This window comes from Camarhynchus parvulus, chromosome 8 (genome assembly GCF_901933205.1).
Source record: "Camarhynchus parvulus chromosome 8, STF_HiC, whole genome shotgun sequence".
Classification (NCBI taxonomy): domain Eukaryota; kingdom Metazoa; phylum Chordata; class Aves; order Passeriformes; family Thraupidae; genus Camarhynchus; species Camarhynchus parvulus.
Genome location: NC_044578.1, coordinates 8,258,059 through 8,281,957, shown reverse-complemented (window position 1 = coordinate 8,281,957; position 23,899 = coordinate 8,258,059). Strand labels below are relative to the sequence as shown.

General features: G+C 51.9%; 1 protein-coding gene across 1 annotated transcript; it reads left to right on the top strand.

Moving 5' to 3' along the window:
- Positions 1-8,328: 8,328 nt before the first annotated feature.
- On the top strand, positions 8,329-9,749 carry FOXE3 (forkhead box E3). The gene has a single exon (XM_030953639.1). It carries the CDS (start codon positions 8,329-8,331, stop codon positions 9,454-9,456), a length of 1,128 nt encoding a protein of 375 aa, XP_030809499.1. The 3' UTR covers positions 9,457-9,749.
- The last annotated feature ends 14,150 nt before the right edge of the window (positions 9,750-23,899 follow it).

Sequence of the window (23,899 nt, the reverse complement as noted above, 5' to 3'; positions counted from 1 at the left end):
GAACACAAGCAATAATTAGGTTAATGGATTTTGATGTGGTGACCCCAAGCCCGGCTCTTGGCTGGTGGCCCCATGACAGCAGCTGGCAATGGCTCCTGCTGGTGGAGGGTGTGAGCTCTGGTTTGCTCCCTGGGGAGGCTCTTGCTTGGTCTGTGAGGAAAAAGTGAGTTCCTATCTCCAGAGGCCAAGGGCCATTGTCCAGCCAGAGCTGACATCCCCTCTCTGGGGTCAGCCAAATTCTGGAGACTGGACTAAAATAAAAGAGAGCATTTTACCCCATCTGCCAGCTTTTGCCCCTGTCAGCAACAGACAATCTTCCTTTGGCCTCTGGGGTGTGCACAAAAGACCACAGTTTTCAGGTTATCCTTTACAATCTAGACTCCTCAGTTCTGTAAGGAGTAAACAAACCAAAACAACTCAATGGGGGCAAATCCTTTCTGCTCTGAGAATTCTGTGATGAAAACACAAGGCTTGGCAGCCCTGGGAAGAAGGCCAGCCTTGGTCTCACAGGACATTTACAGCACAGCCACCCCAGTGCTGAAGCAGCCTTCTGCTCTCTGCTCATCTTTTATCCTCTAGAATGAAGATGCACCTGAGTCCCTTTTCCTTAGGGGTGGGCTAAGCAGTGGAAGAAGAAGCCCATAGCAGACACCATCCTCTGGATTTTGTGGGGCTACAAGGCAAAGCCATTAGGACCTGTTTGGAACTCCTAATTCTGTGGTGGAAGCTGCTGAACCCTCTGGTGGGATCTACCATGCTGATGGCACCCCTTAACTCCATCCTGGTGGAGAAGTCCATATCTCAAATACCTCTGTGTTGCTGTGCTGCTCATCTGGGACTGGAGGCAGTTCCTTTGACTTCCACTCCACCTGAATGTGTTTGGGCCCTTAGGACTCCTTTTGTCACTGATGATTTTTTATTTTTCTTTCGGAATTTTATAGCAGGATGTAAGTGCCCAGTTCTTGTTGGCTTGGATGGAAGCTGGATTTCTATCTTTTGCTAACCTCTCACAGACTCTTTATGCTGAAAAAATGATGACCAGATTCTGTATTTTTTCTCTTTTGACCCACTCCCAGATTTGGTCCAGGTTTCCTCTGTCTCAGTTTCTCTCACTGTGAGGTGGGGGACAAGCTGTCCCTTTTTAATCTCTTAGGACTACAAAGATTTGCCACGGCTGCTGAGGAAAACACAAGGCAAGAAAATTTATGCCAAGTTTGTACACTCCAAGTTTGGTGTAAAGAAAATGGATAATATTCCACACAATAGTCCTGTGATCATCTTCCAAAGAAGGGTGTATACAGAAAGGGAAAGGAAGCAGGGAAAATCTTTTTCATGCAAACAAAAACTAAATGTATGCAATAAATAACACTGTGTATGGGGGAAAAGCTTCCAGAGATACCAATCAGATGCATCTGCAAAGTAAATGTAAGATTTTTTTTTTCCATCAGAGAGTTTTTGGATGGTGGTTGTGATGATGTCACTGCCTTGCTGCTTTGCTTCAGATGAGTCAAGTCCTTCATGCTCTACTTGCATAAAGAAATGGGCAAAATAATTTCTGCCATTTCCCCAAAGGCATACTGTACTGGGCATCTTTTAAAGAAGGGTTCTTGTTTCTGATATCCTGAGGTCTCCAGTCCTTGCTCAAGAGCCCTCCTTGAGGTAGAGATGATGTGAGGGCAGAACTCTGCTTCCTGCTCAGCTGATGAGGGAGGCAGGTCAGTGTCTGCTTTTGCACCTATCCTCTTGGGTAACCAGGATCTGAGCCAGGTTTCAAGCCCAAATCCATCTCCCTCATTGTTTATACTCAGGGTGGCACTACCAGATGGAATTGGCCTCATTGCTAACCTTCTAAATGGACTCTGAGACCATCACCTGAGTGCTGCTGCCTCCCTGCATCAAATACTGCCTGTGGGACAGAGATTCCCACCTCAGCTGAGGAACTCCAGTGTCCACAGCACTTCAGCAGTGGCAGATGGAAATTAATTAATTAACTTCTGTGGAGCCCCAAATTAAAGAAATGCCTGTGTTGATTCTCCCAGCCCCAAGCAGCAACAGACAGGGATGGTTTTGGCTGGAAGGAATGAGAGGCAAATGCTGTGATTCATACTTGTCCAGTCTGATTTGAGTCTGAATCACCTCTCTCCCTTCTCAGTAGGAAATGATGTGATGGACACCAGTCTGTCATGGCTGGAGACTCTTTACCACTCTTCCATGCACTTTGAAATCACTGCACAGAATCTTAGATTTTGGTCATTTGTGGAGAGGCCTTAAAGGCAGATAAGGTTGTCACAACCTCAGCCAGCTTCTCCACCAACACAGACATGTGGTGAACTCTTGCCATTTGGGACCAAAGGGCTGGGCAGTGGGCAGATGTGAAGATCTTTGTTCTTCTTCCTCCCAGATCACCATCTCATGGCTTCACCTCTGCATCCTGCTTCATCCCCACCACCTCATGAGACCCTGTTTGCTACACAGCCTCCATTCACCTGGTCCCACCAGTTTATGGGGTGCCCTGATATCCTAATCCTGCTGAGTTTAGTGTTCCCCCTGCACCACCAGCAGGGGCTTCCTAGAGGTGCCTGTCTGGGCTGGGGGGATTAGGGAGTCTTTGTTTCAAAAACATTTTCAAGTGGTGAGAAGAAAAACAACCTGCAGGTCGGGCTGCAGGCAGATCAGGCTGAAGGTTCAAGACAGGAGGGAAATTTTTTGTGACAGAGGTGTGCTCCTGGCCTGAGGGGAGGGAAGAGGCTGTTATGGTTGGAGTCAATGAAATCACTGCTGGCAGGAGCACTAAAGAGAGGAAAAAGAGAGCAGATAGTGAGCCAGCAAAGTAGGATTTTAACCATCTGCCCAGGCTTTCAGCTAATTGGTCTGGTAGTTATAAGGGAGTAGCAAATCAACAAGGAAAAGGGAAAGTTTTGCATTGAAGTCCTTGCCTGGGAGCTCTGTTGTGCAGCATCTGGGGCAGTTGGGCATTGGATCCTTGATTTTATTGACAAACCCGAGCCTCAGCAGGCTTAGGGAGATGGCTGAGCACAGGGTTTGGGCAGCAGGAAAGCCAGGAAGAATTGGGAAGAGGCAGAACTTCCCAGTGTGGGATAATGCATGGGATCACAGGGAGTGAAATAGAGTGGCAATGCACAAAACACTCCTGCTGCAGTGCCCCTGTCCAGGATAAGTTTTCCTGCCAGTCTCTGTCCATTCTTGTGATCCTCAGATGGATTTGTGCCCTGCTTGAAACTGCAGGCTGGTAGGGCAGATTCACCAAGAGAATTTTTTGACAAATGTTGTACTTGTATCACGATGATGAAACCCCTTTGGCTTTCTATAGTATTTAATATTGCTTCATAAAGCTAAATAATTAAATATTATTTACTAACCCCATGCATGACCCACACTTTGCTCTTCTCAGTGTCTTGAGGCCAGCAGGCAGGACAGCTGAGAAGCCAGGGAGAGGGAGCAGCTCAGCCTGGCCCTTGTGCGTGGTCTTCCCTTAGGCTGGGTTCTGCCCATGAGGTATGGACCCAGGGCAGAAATTTAAGGAGTATTTTGTTCCAGAAAGAGGGAAAATTAAATGTTTGTTCACCCCAAATATTGAGGCTTGTCTGGAGCAAAAAAAGCAACAAAGTTTATAGAAGTGAAATTGCCAAAACTCCATATCAAAATTTGTCCCCCATGGGTTTCAACGGCTGAAGTCCCCTGTAATCTTTTCTGTTTTCTTTCAAATTTAAACAAAATGTGCTTCTGTTAGGAACATTATTTTTTATAAACAAACAACAACAACAAAAAAAGGATTTTTTTCCCCTCCTATCCCCTTTTTTTTCCCTATAAGAATAAAAGTAAACTTTAAAATATTCCATCAGAATGATCTTGGGGAAAAAAATCTGAACTGATTGTAATGGGAAAAGCCCAAAACTTGCCCAAAAAGGTGCAGAATACTTCAAAAGTTTCTTTATCTAGAATTTTTCCCTGCTGTTCCACAGTTTTGGTACATGCTTTTACCTATACTTCTTGAGAAGAAATTATTTTGTCTGGACTTTACTGCGCAGCTGACTACAAATACATAAGCGACTCAAAGAGTTAGTTCTCAGGAAGAATTTATTTGCTTTGGCTATCAGTTTCCTGCATCTTGAAGAAATGGAATAGCTCAGGAAGGGTGTTTATTTTGTGGCTTCTTTGACCCCAGCCATTGCTTGGTGTCCTGGGCTGGTTTTTGGGTGGCTGCTGGTCCTGAGCAGCATGGTGGCCCCGTTCCTGGACACGTGCTGTGGTCACAAGCCACACAGTGAACACTCCAGGTCTGCTGTTTGCTCTCCTCCTGCCCTGAGAGTGGCACCCCGTGAGGGAAATGTCCCAGGAGGAGAGGATATCTCACACACTCCAGAGCTGTCATCACCCCATGCAAATGTGCTGAGCTCTTACATGGCTCTCCTCCGTGCTGCCTAGAAATAGGACAAGAGGCAGTGAGCAGAAAATGATGCACAGGGAATTCCACCTGAAAATGAGGAAGAACTTTGCTGTGTGAGTGACTGGGCACCAGAACAGGCTGCCCAGAGAGGGTGTGGAGTCTCCCTCACTGGAGATACTCAAGGTTCTCCATGTGGGAATTTGGAGCATGGGTGGATTCAGACATGGATACACAGGGGGTGGGAATGGGATCAGTGTTATGTCAGGGCAGTGCTGCTCCTCCAGCTTGCAGCCAGGGAAGTACCTGAACATTTGGTTGTTGGTAAGTGATGGGGTAATTCAGGGCCATCCTAAGAGCACCATCAGCAGGTTTTGTGTCATTGAGGCATCCCCTAGGAGCCACTGCAGGCTCTGAGGTTGGAGAGTGCCTTGGATTGTTCGCTGTGGAATTTCTAGGGAGAGAAAGCAGAGAAGTCCTTGCCATCAGGGCTTCCACTCCCTCTTTTTCCCTGCAGATCCCAGGGGGACTGAGAAACAGATGACTGGTTCACAGGTATTTGTAGGGCTCTGGAAATAGGGATGATCCAAATGCATCTGTGTCCTGTGCAGACATCCAGGCAACTACTTTACTCAGGACAGGACAAAGCCACTGGTCTCTCAGCATGGCTACATTAAAGATCATAAAGCTTTCACCCAGGTACTCCCATACTGCCTGTGGTTTAGCAGAAGATTGTTTTGTTTTTTGTTTTGGGGGAAAAAGCCACACATTTTTCTAACCCACATGATTGCCAAGCGTAGCTTGGATATGTAGCCCGGGTACCACAGATGCAATTCCTGCATGGGGGGCTTGAAACAGAATCTGGCTGAGGGTGCACAGCCCCATTCCTCTGCAGTGAAGCAAGTTCACCTGTGCTACAAAGTGATTTATGTGTACAATATTTCTGGAGGAGGCTGCAGCTCCAGTGCAAAACAGTTCAGGAGCAGGATGTTGAAATCTCTCTGTGTACTCAGGATGAACTGATGCAAAAGGCAGCAGATGCTGGCAAAACTTACACTTACTTAGTAAAGGTGATTTATTCCCTTCTCATCACCTAATTTTAAAGAGAGGTCCAGATCACATTTGTTTGGTAGCCGCTTTCATTATTGTCTTCCACTTTTTAATAATTGATCTGGGCCAAAGAGCACCCTGAGTGAGAAAACATATGTGGGAATCAAAGTCTGTGTGTTCTGGCCTTCCTTATTCCATGGTAAAACACAGCTTCCTGCCTGTGTGCTCCTGCCCACCTCTGTCCTGCTGTTTTATCTGTTTGTCAAGGCTATTTTGACATCTGGGTCTTAGCACACCGATGTTGAGAGCAGTTTGAATGGTCCCATCAGCTTTAAAGTAACCACTCACCAGCTGGAGTCTGAGCCAGCCCACAGCCCCAGACGGGGCCAGGGCTTCTCCCTCTGTGTGTAAAATGACATGAGATCAGGGCCTGGGACTGTAAACACTCACAGCAGTTGGGTCTTCATAGCCCATTGTCCATGAGATGTCCCTTCCTCCGCTAGATCTGATCTCAGGTGCAGGCAGCTCCAGATGCAGCCATGCTGGTGGGTTTTCTTTTTCAACTCATTTTCAGTTGTTAAGAATAAAAGCAAAACAAGCCCCAAAACAAACAAAAAACCCCACAAAAACAAAGAAAAAGCCCCCAGACAAACAAGTGGGAGATAGTGAGTGATAAATAAGGCTGTTTGATATGACTGAGAAAAGCTGTTCCTCTTTTGCACTCCATAACCCTTTTCCCTCCCAAACCCATTCTTGCCTGATCAGAATACATTAAACTCCTTTTATCAACATGAAAATCTCACCAGCTAATGTTGGCACAGCTGAAGGTTTCCATCTGCCCCAAGGTGGGCAACTTTCTTTGTGCAGTCTGGGGTGGTCTTTAGTGACTGCCTTCTTGGATATCTGTCCTGCTGCCCTCTCCAGTGAGTGGAAAAGTCAGATCCTCTGGCTGAAATGAGCCACCTCCATTCAGATACTTGCTTGATTTAAATGTGAGCTTCAGGAGAAATATGATTTTTCCATTCTTTTTCCCTTGGCTCTCACAAGGTGAAGGAATGGTGCCAGCTGTGCCTTTCATTTGCTCTCCCTGAAGATCTGTGTCTGGAGAAAGGCATCCTTCACCTTTTCCACCTGCTCTCTGTCCTCCAGCCAGCACCAATATTCCTGTTATCCCATTTGGCAGAGTGGAATCTGAGGCTGAAACAGCACTGGTCCCTGTCGGATCAGGACTGGACCCACAAGTCCCTGCCTGAGCCCTGGAGAGTGCAAGAAGAGCCACAAACATCTGCAGGAAAAATAAAGCACAAACAAAGCCACACACAGGCATGAGAAGGGGAATGAGCAATGGTGGGAGATAACCTGGATGGTGAATTTTAAACCACCAGCAAATGCTCAAAGGAAAGGGCTGAAGACCCTTCTCCAAAAGGCTGGGCAGATTTTTAGTTCAAAAAAGGAAGGTAGGAGGATGATAGGACCTGGTCAAGCTCACCTGCTTGCCTCTGTGGAGAAAACCTTTCATTATGCTCTGCTCTTGGAAATGCTTTCACACAAATTGCAAATTTGAAGACTTCAAGTTTTACTCCAGCGGGATGTATGAAGGGATCTGCCACTGCATTCATGGTACTTTTCCATCTGTGTCCCCAGGACAGGGACACATGGCTATGCCTAAAGCTGGGAGCTGGTTATAAAAGTTCCCCCTGGTTTGTCCAGCCCTCCCTTAAGCAGTGGCTTCCCTCCCTGCTCTGGGCCAGGGGCTCCTTGGGCAGGCGTTTGCCTTAGAGGTGACTCTCGGGAGCAGTGGCTGAGCACAGTGAGGAAGCTCACAGGTTTTTTGGTGCTGCTCAAGCAGCCAGCAGCCCCTCAGCCCTGGCAGCGGCACATGCCGAGGATGAGAGGCTGCAGTTCTGCCCAGCCAACTCACTCTGGAGAACTGAAGAGGTTTTCCTGAAAGCCAGTAGGTTCCAGAATTCCAGTAGGGAATTCTGAAACTGGTGTCTTCCTTCAGCTTCATACTCTGCAGTGATAAAGAAGAGATCCTTATTTTCCCTGTCCATCTCCAAAGTGCCCGTCCCTGTCCCACGTCCTTCCTGCACACTCTGGGCAGCCCTGAGCTCTGTGGGCCATTTCCCTTTCTCCTGGGGGAAAGACAAAACATTTTCCCAGTATTTTCTTACCTAGGAGGTCTCACCAAGATGCAAAATAACTAAACCGACGGGCTTGGTTTCGGAGAGAGCCGCTGGCTCTTGTCGACGCTGAGTTGGGGCCACCTCTGAGCGCTTTTCACGGGAGAGAAAGACAACGAAATCCAAGCGCAGGAGGGGTTGCGGAGGGAGGTTACCTGCTCTACTGCTGGGGGCTGGCAGCGGCACCAAAGTCGCCCCGGGCTGGCCGTCGGGACTCGTTTTGTTTGGTTTTTCTCCTGGGAGGAAGCTCCAGTTCCGAGCACAGCGAAGCGTCGCCGAGAAGGGCCGGGGCGAGAGGCGGCGGCAGCGCTGGCCCCGGGACCCCCGGGGGAGGGACCGCTGGGGGGCATGGTCATGGCAGGAACCCCAGGAGAGGCTGGGGGATTTAGTCCTGGGAGTCGGGACCCCTCCCCGGGGGCCTCCTCCTCCCTCCAGGAGAGAGGGGCCGGGCGGGCCGGCACCGCACGCCCCTCCGGGGGGGCGACCGCCCTATATATTGCCAAGCGGCTCGGGACCGACCTCCCCATCGCAGGGAGCTGCCGCCGAGCGTGTCCCCCTCCCCTTCCCCTCCCTCTCCCCTTCCCCTCCCCTCGGGGGGGCTCTTTCTCCCGCCGCTCCCCCCCATCCTCCCGAGGAGGAGGAAGGCGAGGGCCGTATATGAACGCGGCCGGCTTCCCCTGCCTGCGAGGCATGTGCACGCTGCCGGCGCCCAGCCCCGCGGCCAGCCCCGGCTCCCCCGGGCCGCCGCGGGGCTCTCCGCAGGCGCCGCCGGTGAAGCCGGAGCCGCGGGGCGCTGGGAGCAGCCCGGCCCCGCCGCCGCCGCCGCCGCCCGAGGAGCCGCCGCCCGCCGCCGGGGGCCGCCGGAGGAAGCGGCCGGTGCAGCGGGGCAAGCCCCCGTACTCGTACATCGCCCTCATCGCCATGGCCATCGCCAACGCCGCCGAGAGGAAGCTCACCTTGGGCGGCATCTACAAGTTCATCACCGAGCGCTTCCCCTTCTACCGGGAGAACCCAAAGAAGTGGCAGAACAGCATCCGCCACAACCTCACCCTGAACGACTGCTTCGTCAAGATCCCCCGGGAGCCCGGACATCCCGGCAAGGGCAACTACTGGACACTGGACCCGGCCGCAGAGGACATGTTCGACAACGGGAGCTTCCTGCGGCGGAGGAAGCGCTTCAAGCGCACCGACATCACCACCTACCCCGGCTACATGCAGAACTCCAGCGCCTTCACGCCCCCGCCCGCCGGCCGCCCTACGGCACCCACAGCGCCCTACCCCAATGCCCTCTGCTCGCCCGGCTACGGCCCCCAGCTCTCCAGCAGCGTCTTCCACCCCTACGCGGCCGGGGCAGCGCCGCCGGCTCAGCATCCCAGGATGTTCAGCATCGACAGCCTCATCAGCGGCCAGCAGGCCCTGCAGCCCTCGCCGCCCTCCGAGCTGGGCCACCCATCGCTGGGCTTGCCCGGGGCCGAGCTGGCTCCTGCCTGCTCTGCCGGCAGCTCCGAGCCTCCCTGCTTCCAGGCACAGCCCGTCAGCCCCGGCTTGCTGGGCCGGGCCGGCCCCAACTCCCTGGCGTACCCCTACGCCGCCTCGCCCCCGCACCTGCCCGTAGCCCAGGGCAGCTACTCGCCCAGCAGCCCGCAGCTCTACGGGGCTCCCAGCAGACTGGCCCTGCCGGCCATGCGGGCCCCGGCCTGCGCCGAGCACGGCGAGCAGCTCCTGGGGCTCTCCGCCTCGCCCCTCGGCCAGTTCGGCTCCAGCAACACGTACATGAGGCAGCCCAACTTCCCCGCCGGCCTGGAGCGCTACATGTGATGGATGGGGCTGCGGCAATGGGCCGGACATCCCCGCGCTCCCAGCAGCGGCTCTGGACAAGCGGACTTCTCCCTCCCGTGGGGTCAGCTGGGGTGGATCGGGGGTCCCGGGCTGTGTGCGGACACACACGCGTGTGGGAGGACTCAATTCCTCTCTCTCTCTTGTTCTGAAGCGGAGCAAGGTGATATCTGTTTATCTGCTCCGTTCCTTCCCGGAAAAGGAGTTCTGTGGCTCTGCCAGGCAGGGCTTCCCACGCTTGTCCTTGTGCCCAGGGGATGCCACCCGCAGCAGCGCACCCCGGGGCACCCCCAGGGCCGGCAGGAGCGCACTCAGGAGCGGTGCATGGTGTAACATGCAGGAACTCTCTCTCAAATGGGCTTTTTCCTCTCTTCCCTGAGTGCTTCCCGTGTAACTGGAACGAAAGTTATCAAAAAAGCCCCCAAACCACTAAACAAGTTCACTGGATTTTAAATGAATATTTAAGATGTTTATCATTTCCTTTCCCTGTAGGAAAAGAAACCCCAACTTGACTACTCCTTTTTACTATTTTTAAAAAATTACTTTTATTGTTAGAAAGGACTTTTTTAAAATAAAGCTTTTTCTTCCAACATGACCAGTGCTGCTGTTCCTCTGGCTCTGGACGTATCTTGGCAAGAGGAAATTATAGTTTTGTAACTGGTGGGAGATGGATTCGTGCTGCTGTTGTGACACTGCCACATCTTACATTTTTAGTGATGCTTCTTAAAGCTCACTCTTTTATTATGATTTTCTTAAAACCAAATGGTAATTCCTACATGGCTTGCCCACACAGCTCTTACTTGACTTGATAGTTTCCCATTTGCATAAAGAGAATGTGTCTTCCCTCCAAGGAATCCCTTGCAGGTGAAATTCTGATTTAGCCCATCAAATTAGGAGATCACAGTTTTTCTTCCTAGCAACAAAATCAATTAAAATTCTAACCTGTTCACTGGCTAGGCTGCTGCTATTTATTTGCAGGACTCCCAGCCAGACCACCTGACAAGATTTGAAGGGAGAACTCCCCATCCCCAGATTTACATTTTTTAAAAATGCAAACATTCTTTGGGTAAAAGTGCCAAGGTAGGATTTATCTCCTTTTTTTCAAAGGTGTCTTCTGAAGCAGAGCAGTTTTCTGTAGTTCCTGTGGCATTCTCCTTTCTGAAAAGTTGGAAATCATCTCATCTTTGGTGTAAAACAGCATCTCATTCCCCAGCTGCTCGGCAGGAACAAAAGCTGGTGTGCTGGCAGGTACCACAGAATCAGCTTTTGTCCACAGCTTGGGGCCTTGTGGCTTTTCATTCTTTCATTCTGTGTGCTCCACAGAAACAGAGTGGGTTTAGTATCAGAGTGGAGGGGGAAAAATGCTTTTTTCTTCTTGGTTTCCTTAAGATTTGGCCTCCATCTGTCTCTAAAAACTGGTCTGCCATCTTCAGCTGAGATTCTGAGTGCTTGTCTCTGGTCCATCCCGCTTTACCCTTTCAGCTTTCACCCTGTCCCAGCAGCAGCTTCTGTGCTTTCCCCCTGGCAATAACCCTGCTCAGAAAGAGCGTTGTGAAAGAACTTAGCCCTTGAAATACTTTGGGTCTCTCCATACGATATCTGTAGGCAGACATCTTCTGTCTAATGGAAATTTGCAACGTGCCATGCCTGCCTGTGACATATTGTCTGCACAGATCACCTAGGGGGGTGCTGAAATAATCAGTTGCAAGGACAGTCAGCAGAAAGGACATTTGTCATAGCTCACATTCATTCCCAGGGCCCGATCCTGCAATGTTTTGCTAACAAAAGAACTTTTGGAATCTTGCCTAAGTACCCAGGGTGTCGGAGCCAGACGTGTGCCAGAAGCACTGGGTCTGGTGGCTGATGGGGCTGTGACTCCACTGGGTTTGCACCCTGAGCAGGAGGGCTGCTGAGGCAGGGGAGAACCAGCTACTGACCTGAAATAAAACCAATATTGGCTGGAGGGGGTGGGCAGGAGATGCTGGGGCTCTGCCTGGTTGGGATGCCCTGGGAAGAGTTGGCCAAGCTGTGACATCTTAGACCGAGCTGAGCTGGCTCATCCCCAGTCATCTTGGAGACAGCAGGGAGCTGGTGTTGGAAGGGATTTTCCAAGTTCCTGATGCCTCTGAGCTGGTGGAGCCATGAGGGCTGGGCTGAAGGGGGCTGGGCTGTGACTTGCTCCTGTCCCCCAGTTGCCTGTGCCCTCCCGCTGTGGGGCTTTCTGGACAGTGGCATCCAGCTCCAGATTCAGGGACGTCTGCAAGAGATCCACCCACCCCTGCGCCTGTGCAAGAGCGGGTCTGGTGTGAGTGAGACCCCACAGTGACTGACTCCCCAAAAACCAGGCTTGGAGAGAGCCGATGACCCCATCCTGGTGTGTTGGGACAACCCCTGGTGGGCAGCACTGGGTTGCACATCTTCCCTGGAATATCCCCATCTGCCAGACAGCCCAGAGCCCCCTGAAAGCACCAATAAACCACCCTCACCGTGGGCCTTTCACTGCCAAACAGGTGGAAGACAGGGGGAACAAACCCCTTTTCTTCTTTTTCCTGTGGATATTAATCCTCACATGCACAAAACTCTGGCAACTTGTATTGTGATTGTCATTAAACTAATGCCTTAAGAGTGTGTTCTTGGTTAAGTTAATGTATCCCAACGAGGCTTTTAAGCTTCCATTTCAAAGCTATGTTTACAGTTAGGGTGAATCTAGCAAATTAGTAGGATTAAGGTGTCATGTAAAGCATGAGCCTTGCTGGGACAGAGTAGTTTTAAGCTTTGTAAAGTTTATACCCGAGCTCTTCATCTGTCTTAGTGTCTCTTCGATGTCCCTGTTTAGTGAATAAGAGGGATTTGAATGAAACAGGAGTAATTGTCACTCAGATTTCAGTTGTGAAATCAAGTCTCCTTGGAAATCCTCCCCTCTTTATTTAGGGAGTTAAGGGAATATTATGTAATGACAGTTGTAACAATCTCGAGCTCACACAGAAGACAGGGTTTGGTTTTATTTTTTTTTTCACAAAAAACTTTCTGTGCTTTCTGAGATTGTGGAAAGAATGTCATACCTCAGGGTGATGGCAAGAGGTGCTCTGGACTTCCCCATGGTGGGGAGAGCTCTGTCCTGAGCCTGTGAGATGCTGATGGGGGAGGTGGAATCCATCCCGAGCACCAAAGAGATTTAGCAGTGATCTGGGCTGTCTTCTCTGACTTCTCAGGGAATAACTCCTTGCAAATCAGGCTGATTTCAGATAACCCAGGCTGCACATTCAGAAACACACAGCCAAAATGAGCTGCCACTTTGAAAAGATGTTTGTTTTTCCCTGGGAAACTCTGGCTATGCAGGGAGGGCCGACTGAGCTGCCATGTCTGTCTGTGCACAGCAGCATTCTGCACGTTTCGTGCTTGTACCACCTTCCTGCTGCTTCCAGCAGGTTCAAACAAGCAGCGAGAAATGCTCTTTCCAGATTATATTCCCAAGCTACAAATAGTGTTTTCCACCCTGTTACAAACAAACACAGCACTAGCTGGAATTTTAGTTGAAACACATTTCCTGAAGAACACATCAGTCCCTTTGGTAGTGTTAGGTTTTTTCTGGATGCTGCCAGCTGCTCACTGACAGTCTCAGGGCTGGAAATGTTACACCATAACTTGCTGTTATTCTATGCAATACTTGGCCCTTTGCAAATACACAGCTTGAAGACATTCAGTGGTGTTTCTTGGAGGTCAAGACTGAGTTGGTGAAGTCAGGCAGTGATGGGGAGATGGGCAGTGGGTGCAGTGGGACTGGCTGAGGTGGCTTTGCCAGGTGATAATGAGATTTGAACGAATTAGCATCTGGGGGTCAGCCCTGCCCAGGCTCATCGGGGTGTGGGGGGTCCTGCTATGTAAAGTTTGGATCCTTTGCATTCGGAAAGTTCCTACAAGGACAGGAGGAGGTGACGGAGCGGCTGTGTTTGTACAGGGCAAGAACAACGCCGCGCTGCCCTCCGCCGCTTCACTCCAGGGCTGTAACGCTGCGGAAAGGGCGACACGGCCCCGAGTGACAGCCGGCGGTGCTCAGGCCAGCACTGACCTCCGGAGGGACAGCCGGCGGTGCTCAGGCCAGCACTGACCTCCGGAGGGACAGCCGGCAGTGCTCAGGCCAACACTGACCTCCAGCGGAAAGCCCTGGGAAGACGCTCCCGGCTCCCGGGGGGTGCTCAGCACGTCCCAGCAGCATCTCGGCCTTGGAGATGCTGTTCACGGCTGCCGGGGATCAGGACGTGGGGGAGTTTTGGGATGCGGTGGGATGAGACACTGTGGAGTTTGTTCGGGGAGGGCTGGATGCAACCTCCGGGCTTAAAACACCAGTTGATCACTTGGGGAGGTCTCAAAGGGAAAGGGTTTCTCTGCCTATACCTTATTTTGCCCGTTTCCTAAGCCATCGCTGGGCACAGGACACAGGATTGGCCTGTGTTGGCTGTCCCCTGGAGCAGCTCTTCTCCCTAGAGTGAAAACAGGGAAAGGAGCAGAAGCACAGTGAGAATCTGCGTCCTTGATGGACTGGGAGGGGTTGGTGATGACAGATCACTCCTCTGCAGCAGCCAGTCTCATTGGCAGCCTGACTTTGTGTTTGAAATGTGCTGCACGATGGTTGAATGGCAGAGCTGGGGGCTGGCCTGGCTCTTAACAGCACCCCAAAGTGCCAGGCAGAGCAGCAGAGCCTCAGCATTGGCAGCACAACACCTACAAGCTCCTGGGAGAGATCTGGGATGAAGTCATTTCACAGCCTTTGTACTGTGCTTGCTGAAGTGGTTCCACTGCAGCAGTTGGGTTTATGAATGTAATGAATCAACTGTGCCATGCCAGCACCAGCAAGCAGCTCTGGCTTGTGGCAGCTCAAGGAGTTGCATGGAGAAAAAGTGCACTTGAGCCACTTACACACCTGGGAAAAGTTAATTTTCCATTTGCATCAGCCCTGCTGCAGGGTGTGACCTCTGGAGAGAATGGGCCTGATGGTCTTAGACATTTTGGGTGCTTTCCATCTGCACCAGAATCATCTCATCTTGGTTTTAAAACTCTCCTGCTAATCAGGTGTTGGAAACCAAACTTAATCTGTAGATCCATTTTCAGGGGGTTTCAAGTGATCTAATCTGGCTGGAGCAAATGGACCTCAAAAAGTACAGAATTGTCCAAGCTCACTGACCTCCCTGGCTCTTCACTCTGAGCAGGCCATGGGTTTCAGAAGAGGAATTAGTTCACCTGTGCAGGCCAGGCCATCCCTGGTCTTGATTGTACCCTTTTCAGATGTTCTCTTCTTGAAAGTTAGGAGTCTGAGTAAAGCTAAGGGGACTCTGCTGTGCCTCATTATTTTCACTTTCAGAAAGATGCTTATATGGAGCTGTAACTCCCTCCTGAGAGCATCTCATGCAGCACTCCTCTGTAACAGAAATGTGTTTACCCATGGGAAAACAGGAGCTGCCAAGCCCATCTCATCATCCAGAGCCTTCACCCTCAAGAAATCGCAAGTTTTGCCATCCCAAAGACACCGTTAGGAGGGAGCATTTTCTTTCCAGACCCCAAACCCATCCCAGCAGAGCTCCGTGCTCCCTAGCGGTGGCTAAAGCGGCCACCTGGTGAAGATGCTCCCTTCAGGTGGCCACGGAAGCGATGGGAGCTGGCTGTGGCTTTGCCTCCTGCACTGTGGGCAGCACCCACGAGGTGGCAGCCAGGTGACAGCCAGGCCAGGCCCTGTGGCCCACCCTCGGCTCTCCTGCCCGGACCCCACCAGCCGCAGACCCTCTCCAAGCCGCATTTGCTCCTGCCTGGTTACTCATTGTTAGGTTTTCCACAGTGTTGGTTTAAGCACGTATCCGTCCGCCCCCGGCTCCGAGCCCTTTCTTTCCAGGCTGTCTGCTGCTTGGATTCTCCCCAGCTGATGCTCACCCTCTAAGTATAATTGCAATACAAAGTAGTTTCAGAATAGCGTGCAATAGTGGCTAATTATTTGGAACAATTATACATAACAAAGACAGAGCCAAGCAGCAAGAGGGCTTAATTGTCTGGCCAAGCATGAAATAGCACAGGATTATCGCTCACAGGGGGAGGGGAGGCAACACAGGAGAATTGCCCCATAGAATAGGCAAGAATCCAGCCTGCTCTGGAAGACAAAGTTTATTGAAGAACTTGAAAATTCCCCGTTGAAGCATCTTCTGAGATGGCAGAGAAGACATGAAAAGGATAATGACCCAGAATATGGGCTTAAGGCACAAATCCCTCCACTGACAGACTCCAGGCCTGCAGGCTCTTAAGAACATGCTTAAATTTTAAGCACATGAATAGTCCCCTTTGACGGCTCACGTGCTTAGAGTTAAGCTCAGGCATAAGTGTTTGTAGGATTGGAGCCCAGATTTTTATTGCAGCTAGGCTCTTCTCAGTAATGACAGGAAATAGGAGATGTATAAAGTGCAGGAGATCCCAGGGCAGTGCCATGAAACCCTTTGCTCCATGTGAGTGACAAGAGCCTGCAATGAGCCACGGACACATCCACATCTTCCCTCCCTGCCATGGAGCTGGGAAGAGAACAACAACTGTGCAGTGGTGAGAGCAGCATCTCCAAGCCATGAGTGGAGCCTGAGAGTCCTCAGGTATGGGTGAGAAGGTGGGGAGGTTTCAAAATGGAAAAAGATGACCATTAAAACCTAAAAAGTGCTGCTGGAGTGTAGCCTTACTTGAGAGCATCAGAGAGCTTCTGAGATAGTGTGGAAAATGAGAATAACTTTCAGTAAAAGTGATGAAAATATATATAAAAAATCCTGTAGAATACGAACAGATCAATGCAATAGCAGCTTCTCTCCAAATAATCCCTGCTGAAGCATGCTCCTGCTTTTTCTGCAGAATAAGGTGTCTCTTGTGTGAGATCTTTCCTGCTCTTTCTCCATCTCTGAAGGTTTTGGTTTTTTGCAAGGCTTCCCATTTTTACAAAACAGCTGCCTGCTGCAGAGTAGCACTTGTCCCTCTGCTTGAACCAAGATCACTGTTTTTCAATTGTCTTTAGGGCTGGAAGAGTTTGTTTTCATTAGTGGGACAACAGCCTGGTGCTGGTGACTGCAGATGTGCTGCAGTGGAGGCGGTAGAAAAAGAGAAAGGTGTGGGATACAGATGCTGTGAGGTTCTGGGGGCTGACTGAGCACAGGAGCTGTGGATGTCCCGTGTCCCAGACCCACAACCATGCCTGAAGCTCTGGGTGAGGCTGCCCATGCCAGCAGCAGCATGTGAGAGCATTCCAGCCTGGGGACAAAGCTGTGGAGGAGATTTTTCTTTGGGAAAAATGAGTGGACATGAGGATCTGCCCCACAGGAGGCCAGGCCCCCCTCCCCACTGTAGGCTGTGCTCTGCACACCCCTGTGAGGGCTCCACAGGCATGTGCTCCACAGGGTGGGAGCTGCTGGTGGAGGAGCTGGCCCCACCACTGCCTCCCTTAGTGCACCCGGGGCCTCAGCTGTGCCTTGGCCATGGGCACCGCGGGTCCAGCCGCTGCTGGCAGCCACCGGAGGGCATTGTCTGGTCCATCCCGCCTCCTCATCCCGCCCTGTGTGCCCCTCCCTGCCTTTCCCAGGCACCCACGTGTGCTATGGAAACACCCTCACCGCCTTTTTCTCCTTTCCCCATGCAGGGCAGGGAGGGGGGGACTGGGCAGCTGGCAGCACCACTGGGGAAGGGTCAGGCCAGCTGGTGCCAGGGGGGGCTGGGATGTCCCTCGAGCACTCAGGACCTTCCCAAACCACCCCGATGCCTCAGTGCACCAGCAGCCTGCCACGACGTGCCTGTGCAGCAGCTCAGAGCAGCAGGGCACGGGTGGAGGATTTTCTCTGAAGCCAGAGGTTAATTATGCTTTATTGGATAATTTTCAGCTGCCAGTGCTGGCAATGAAAGGGATTTCCTCTAGATGGCACGCTTATCTCTGCACTGGAGGGAAGCCCACCAGCCTGCGTCCCCGCAGGACCCCGGCCATGTACTTGCAGGGAACGTTTAACTTATGTCCTCTTAGATCACAATCTGAATGCTCAATAGCTAGATTATATAAAAGCTTGGAAAATGCTAATAAGAAAAGGCATTTCATATTGAGCACTGCTGGGATCCAGTTAGCTGGGTGATGCTAAATATCCATCTTGAAGAAATCATAGGAATTTCCAAGTAACATAAAGCCAGATGTGAAACATCAGCCTTTCCTTCATCAGCCCTCAGTGCTGCTGCTTCCATGTGAGTGATCCATTTTCCTCTTCCCAGCAAGAGTAAGCAGCAGCTTACCTGCAGCAAGTGCAAGAAGTGGGGATGTGTATGTGAAGCCTCAACACCCCCAGAGTGGCTGGGTTAATTTTAATCTGTGTGTTGATAGGTTTCTCCTCTCTTGCCCTGTGCAGTTCAGGATAGCAATTTCTTTCAGTGCTTTGAAGAAAGGAACTGAAGTTCAGACCCATCTGGAGCTGAGATTCACCCTTCTGTGCATGTTCACAATATCAAAGTGGTGCAGTTTAATACCTGACAGTTCTTTACTAAATAAGGGAGAGGGTTAAGGGGTTTGGTTCTGCCTCTGCTTCTCTACACGTGTGAGATGCCCCACATCTCTCCCCATACTTTAGGTTGTAGTTGTTTCTCTGTTTATTCAACTCCCTCCCAAAATGGGAACAGGGAAAAGGAGTCCTGTGCTATATTTCTGTGCAATCTTATATAAGGTCAAGAGGCAAAATGTGTTTATGAAGCTCTTTGCAAGGCAGCTCCACAGATATCAGCACGTTTATGCTGGGCTGATTTTTCAGAAGGATACTGATGGACCAGGGTCTGATTCCCAGCTGGAGATTGCCGGATACTTCCACAAAGGCTCCTATCCCCAGCCATTTTCTACATTAAAAAAAAAAAAAAAACAAACAAAAAAAACCAAAAAACCCAACCAACCAACCAACCAACCAACCAAAACACAAAAAAACCCAAAAAAAAACCAAACAAACACAAAAAACCCAATCTTTTTATACTGATCAAGTTATATTCCAGTAATTTTCCACCTTCTCTGTCATTCCCTCCTTTGAAGGCCTTCTCTGTATTGCTTCTGGCACCCAAGTTGAAGGTCCTCAACTGGCACTTTGGCAGAAATGGACTTTTGTGATCTCAGAGGGTGAGGTGGGCATGAGCTGCTGAAATGCTGAATGCAGAAAACCCAGCATCAGGGATTTCCTGGACAAGTTTGGCATGATCAGATGCTAACATGGAAAACCAGGATTCAGAAACCTCATAATGAGTTTCTAAATCCTTGTTGCTCTGGCCATTTATTCCGGTTCTTGCACTGGTGCACCCACTTTTGGAAAATCTGATTCCTTCCCACATATATCTCTCACCTCCCAAAAAAACCCTGAAAATCCTTCCTTCTATTTTCAGGGGATTTTGGAAAGAATGAAGTGATTTAGCAGGCTTGTTTTCACAGGGATATTTTTCCTTGTGTGGTAGGCACAGTTACCAGGCTGTTCTATACACATTGCCATGTGCCAGAGCATAATTGCCTTCCACATGCATTGGCCTTTGGCTAATGTGTTTTTTATGGCAACCAGGAGAGCTGACTTTGGTGAGTCTCAAAAGTGCACCTGGTGGTTTATGGCTTGAAAATGCTGTGCTCCTCTGAGTCATGTAAGCGTGTGTATCTCTTTTCATGTCGGATTGATGAAGAATGGTACGAAAAAAGGGCTTAGAGCAAGTCAGAGTTAATCAGTTGAGTGTTAAGCTGTGTGTGAGCATTTCTAGTGGGCTCCAAACCCACATGGGATGGGATCTGTTATGAAGAAAGAGCAGGAGGCAAAGTTTTGGAACTGCAAGCTCAAAACTAAGGTCCTAAAGTCAGACCATAGCACTTAAATGAATGTGTTTTACCATGTTTCCCACTCGTTTGAGGAACAGAAAAGACAGGGATAACTGTGCTCCAAAGTTTCATGGGGGCTCAGCCCTGCAAATAGGGTTCCTGGGAAAAGCCTTCGTTGAAATCCAGGCCTTTTTTGGTGTGGATTTTGAGACACCTACATTTGAAAAGTCAAGTCAACAAACCCGAGCTGTCCAACATCTGAACGCTGCAGGGATGGATATTGGCCCTTGGCTCCGGGGGTTTTCAACCTGGGAATTTCATGTGTCTCTCACTATCTGTCACCACCATTCCCACTGACCTCCCTGCGCTGGGAGCTCGTGGTGTGCAGGCTGCAAACTGATCTTTGCAGCTGGGAGCTGGCAGTGAGGGGCTGGAAAAAGGGCTGAACTGCAGGGAGCACTGAAGGTCTGAGCCTGGGATATGGAAAGAGGAGAAATAATATCAAAGGAAATCACATAAGTGGAAAAAGAGACCCCTGGGGCAGCCCAGGCAGCAGCAGGTCCATCTTGTTCATGTTTTCAGAGAAGCTAGAGGTCAGCCAAGCTTGATAACGAGGTAATAAAGAAAAATCCATCTCTGAGCCTTGGGGGACTTGTAGATGCGGTTCTCATCGGAATAAACGAATTTAGATGCTGCTCGGCAGAAGCAACAAGAACGATTACGGATCACAAACCCAACAGATCATCTGGAAGGGTGTGGGAGCAACATCGGCTGGGCTGGAGCTGAACTTTCCACAATTCCCAAGAGTTTCACCTCCCGGGGCTTTCCCGCGCTAAACCCCCGCGCCGGGAGATGCTCTTTGGGTGGGCACGGCCGGTGCCAGGGCAGGAGCAGCGATCGCACCCTGCGCTGCTCCGGGCGTCGCGTTCTGCCCGCCGGGTACACCCCCACCAAATAACGCTCAAAAAAAAAAAAAAAAACCAACAAAAAAAACCCCAACAAAAACCACAAAAAAAAAACCAACAAAACAAACAAACAAAGATGCCTGGTCTTTGTGGCTAGTTTTGCAGCTTTGAAGATCTCCGACCCCGGCGGAGTCACTGGGACACCCAGTGGGAAAACCTCGGCCGTAGGGATCCACCTGCTGAAGCCGTCAGCAGGGCATCAAACACCGACCCCACACGCCTGGATCAAACACCTCATTAAGGCAGGCGGGAAAGACAGTGAAAATCAATTTAAAGGAGAAAAAAATCATAATGATCTGTTGATGGCCTTAATTTTTTTATTCTTTCCCTACTTTTGAGACTTTTTGGAGGCTCTCTCCACTCCAGCAGCACTCATCCCCACGCACGTTTGATTCTGCAATTTAACGTGAAATGTAAAGCAGAGTTGGGTTCAAACGGGAAGCGAGGCTGTCTGTAAGGAAATACTGCAGAGAGGAGAGCAGAAAAATTAAAAATCTGCCCAAGGAAAAATGCTTCCCTCCTAGCCTAGCATGCCCGGGCTCAGCGGGGCGATGACAAAGCAATCTTTTCGTGTAGATCAATAGGGTTCTTCTTTCGGCAGACCACATCATTTCTTACCCCGGCGCACATTAAAACGCGCCCGTCGCTCCGTGTGTGGATGCACGGCCGGGAGTGCGTGTGTGTGCGTATGTGTGTGTGTGAGTGTGTGGGTGTGTGTGTGTGTGTGAGTGTGTGTGTGTGCACCGTGTCTGGGATCCGACCATCTGGTTTGTTTCACTCCAGGGTTTCCCTTTTCTAAATCGTCTCGGGACGGGTGTAGTTTAGGTACTTTTTCTCGTTTTGATTTGTTTCTGCAGCTGATCTTGCATGGCAAAGCCGAGGCTGAGACCGACTCGGCGAGCAGAAGCCGTTCGGAGACAGAGAGAGCGGGATTCATATTCCCTCTCGTTCCATTGTGGATCATCCCCCACTTAAACGGGGACCACAATGCGCCTTGAAACAGGCAGAAATGGGGTCGGTGCCGGGTGACCGGGACACACCGCTGCTCAGGGTGCACGATGCTGAGCGGCAGAGCCAGATCCAGGCGGGAGCGGGACAAGGCACCGGCCGCATCCCATCAGCAGCGCCTCGGATCCACCCTTCCCGCCTCCCCCGTACATTTTCCACCCCATCGGAGTCCCCATGTCCATAACTATAGCAGCAAGCGACTGCACCCGAATTCTGCGTTGCTGGGGGCTCCCCCCCCCAGGTCTGCCCACCTCTGCAGACAGGGGGAGAGCCGGCGGCCGGGGCAGGGCAGGGTGGGCAGGCAGCAGACACCCACATCTGTTTCACTTCGAGCCGTGCGGGACCAGCCTGCGGACGGAGCCATTGGGAGGCAGCTGCCCCACGACCGGGGGGCCCGGGGGGCGGCCGAGCATCTTCTGCCCCGGAGCATCCCCCGGGCGGTGTCCCCTGCCCCCGGCCGCTCGCAGCGCGTCACTTTGCTGCCCCCCCAGCCCTCCCCTTCGCTGCCCTGCAGAGGCACAAGGCGCAGCTCCCGGCGGTTCCTCGCTGCCATGAAATGCACCAAGTGGAAATTCAATCGCCCCGTTGTGTGTGTGGTCGAAATCTCTGGCAGCTGCTTCGGAATTTTTTATGACACTTTCGTTTATGTAGGGGAGGCATAACTATTATTTTACTTAATAAAAATGGAAAGCGGCTCGGGTCTTTTCCCTCTCCGTTCTCTTCCATTTGTTCTTCCTATCGCTTTTCCACCGGGCTGATCAACGGAGAGTTTAAACAATGTTGGTAGGAAAGATGCGGCATCTCTGAGGCATTTCTCCGTGTTATACAATTATATGTACTTCTCTATATGAAAAATTATATATCGGGAAAAGAAAGAAAATAAATATAGATATAGTTGAATATATATATATAGAGGCAAATTTATGAGAGGGAGATATATGCGTATGTGTTGTGAACACAGGTTAGGAACATCGAAGAAGTATAAAAGTGAAAGCTCAGGAAAGCTCCCCAAGAGCTGGGACGCGCCCGCGGGACAGACTTCCCACCTTCCCGAGAAACTCTCAGCACGCTTTCCCCTCTACTTTTCCACTCCGATCGAGAAATTCTTCCCGATGTCCACGCTGGCGGCGAGGAAGGAGGATGCGACCGGCTCCGCGCAGGGGCTCTGAAATCGCTGCTTGCACTGGAGATGTGCGGACGGAGGCGTCCGCTTCTGCCCTCTCCTCGGGGTCCCGCCGAATTCGCCGAGCCTGTGCACCGAGTCGTTAGGGCTTGAGTAATTGTGACCGGCATTTGGAAGCGGGGCCGCGCAGCTGTTTGGCCCGGCTCCCCGGTATTAGTGCTGGAGATTTTATCACCAAATGCTCGCACCTGTTAGCGGCAGAGCCTGGCAATTCATCACCGCGGATTCTCACACTGCCGAACGTGGCCCTGGCGGGGGGACACCTCCTCGTGGTACCCCCTTGGAGGAGCCCATCCCCTTCCTCCCTCCCCAGGCATCCTCCCACGGGAAAGCAGATTCGTGTTTGCAGAGCCTCCAATGGAAAAAACCAAACCGAACCAAAGCCTAACCGCGCGAGCGTGGTTCAAAGCGTCCGCGATAGAGACAGGGACAACCTGCTGTCACAGCCACCTACGGGCCATGGGCTGGGCAGCTTCAGCCCTGGACGTGCTCCCCGGACTGCGCCAGGGAAGTGCAAGGCGGGCAGCGGGGCTCTGCCACCCGCGGGGACCCTGCGGTGGCTCCCGGGGCCCTCGTGTGCCTCTGTTTAGCAGGAAATTCTCCCGCTTCGCCTGCAGCCCCCGACAAGGTGGGTGTCTGCTGCCCACCACCTCCTCCTGCCAGCCGTCAGGGAAGCGGAGGCAGGAGATCCCGGGGCCGCAGGATATTCCCATTCCCGAGGGGTTCCTGGGGCCCGGCCGGGCCAGGCGCGCCGGGCGGGGATGCGGGGCTCGGGAGCAGTCCCAGCACCCCGCGGACACGCACAGCCTTCGCTTTGGTTATTGCTCGTGGGGGGAGAGGCTCGCAGAGCGCTGCTCCTCGCCCTCCGGCCCGCACCTGCCGGGCGCAGCATCCCTTCTGTGGGAGCCCTCGGAGGAGGCGGGTTTCCAGGCAGGGTGCTCCGGCCGCCGTGACGTGTCGGTGACGCAAGCGCGTGGAGAAGGGGAGCGGGGATCCCCAAATTCACGGGACCCCTCAAGGGGCCGAAGGCTCGGTCCTGGCGGAGTGAGGGTCCCTGGCGGCGAGGCTGCGGGAGCTCCGCGGCTCATCCCCCGGCTTCGGGGATGGGCAGCCCTCAGGGGGAGAGCGGACCCTCCGCGGACCCCCGGGCGGAGGAAGGCGACCGTCGCATCGCTCAGGAATGGGGTCTGAGAGCCTCCAGCGCCGCGGGGCTCTTGGGGCGGGGAGGGGCTTTACGTCGATCGGCCCCCTCCTACAGCAGCCGGCTCCAGACAAGCTGGGGGCATCCGAGCGCCAGGGGAGCGGGCAGCGCCTTTCCTCGAAAGCATCTCGGGCGGGGGACACGCTCCCCGGGGACCGGGCCAGGCAGTCCCTCATGGTGCCCCGTGGGGGCTGCGGCGGGCGCCACGTGATGCCGGGACGGCCGTATAAAGGCCTGGGGAGCGC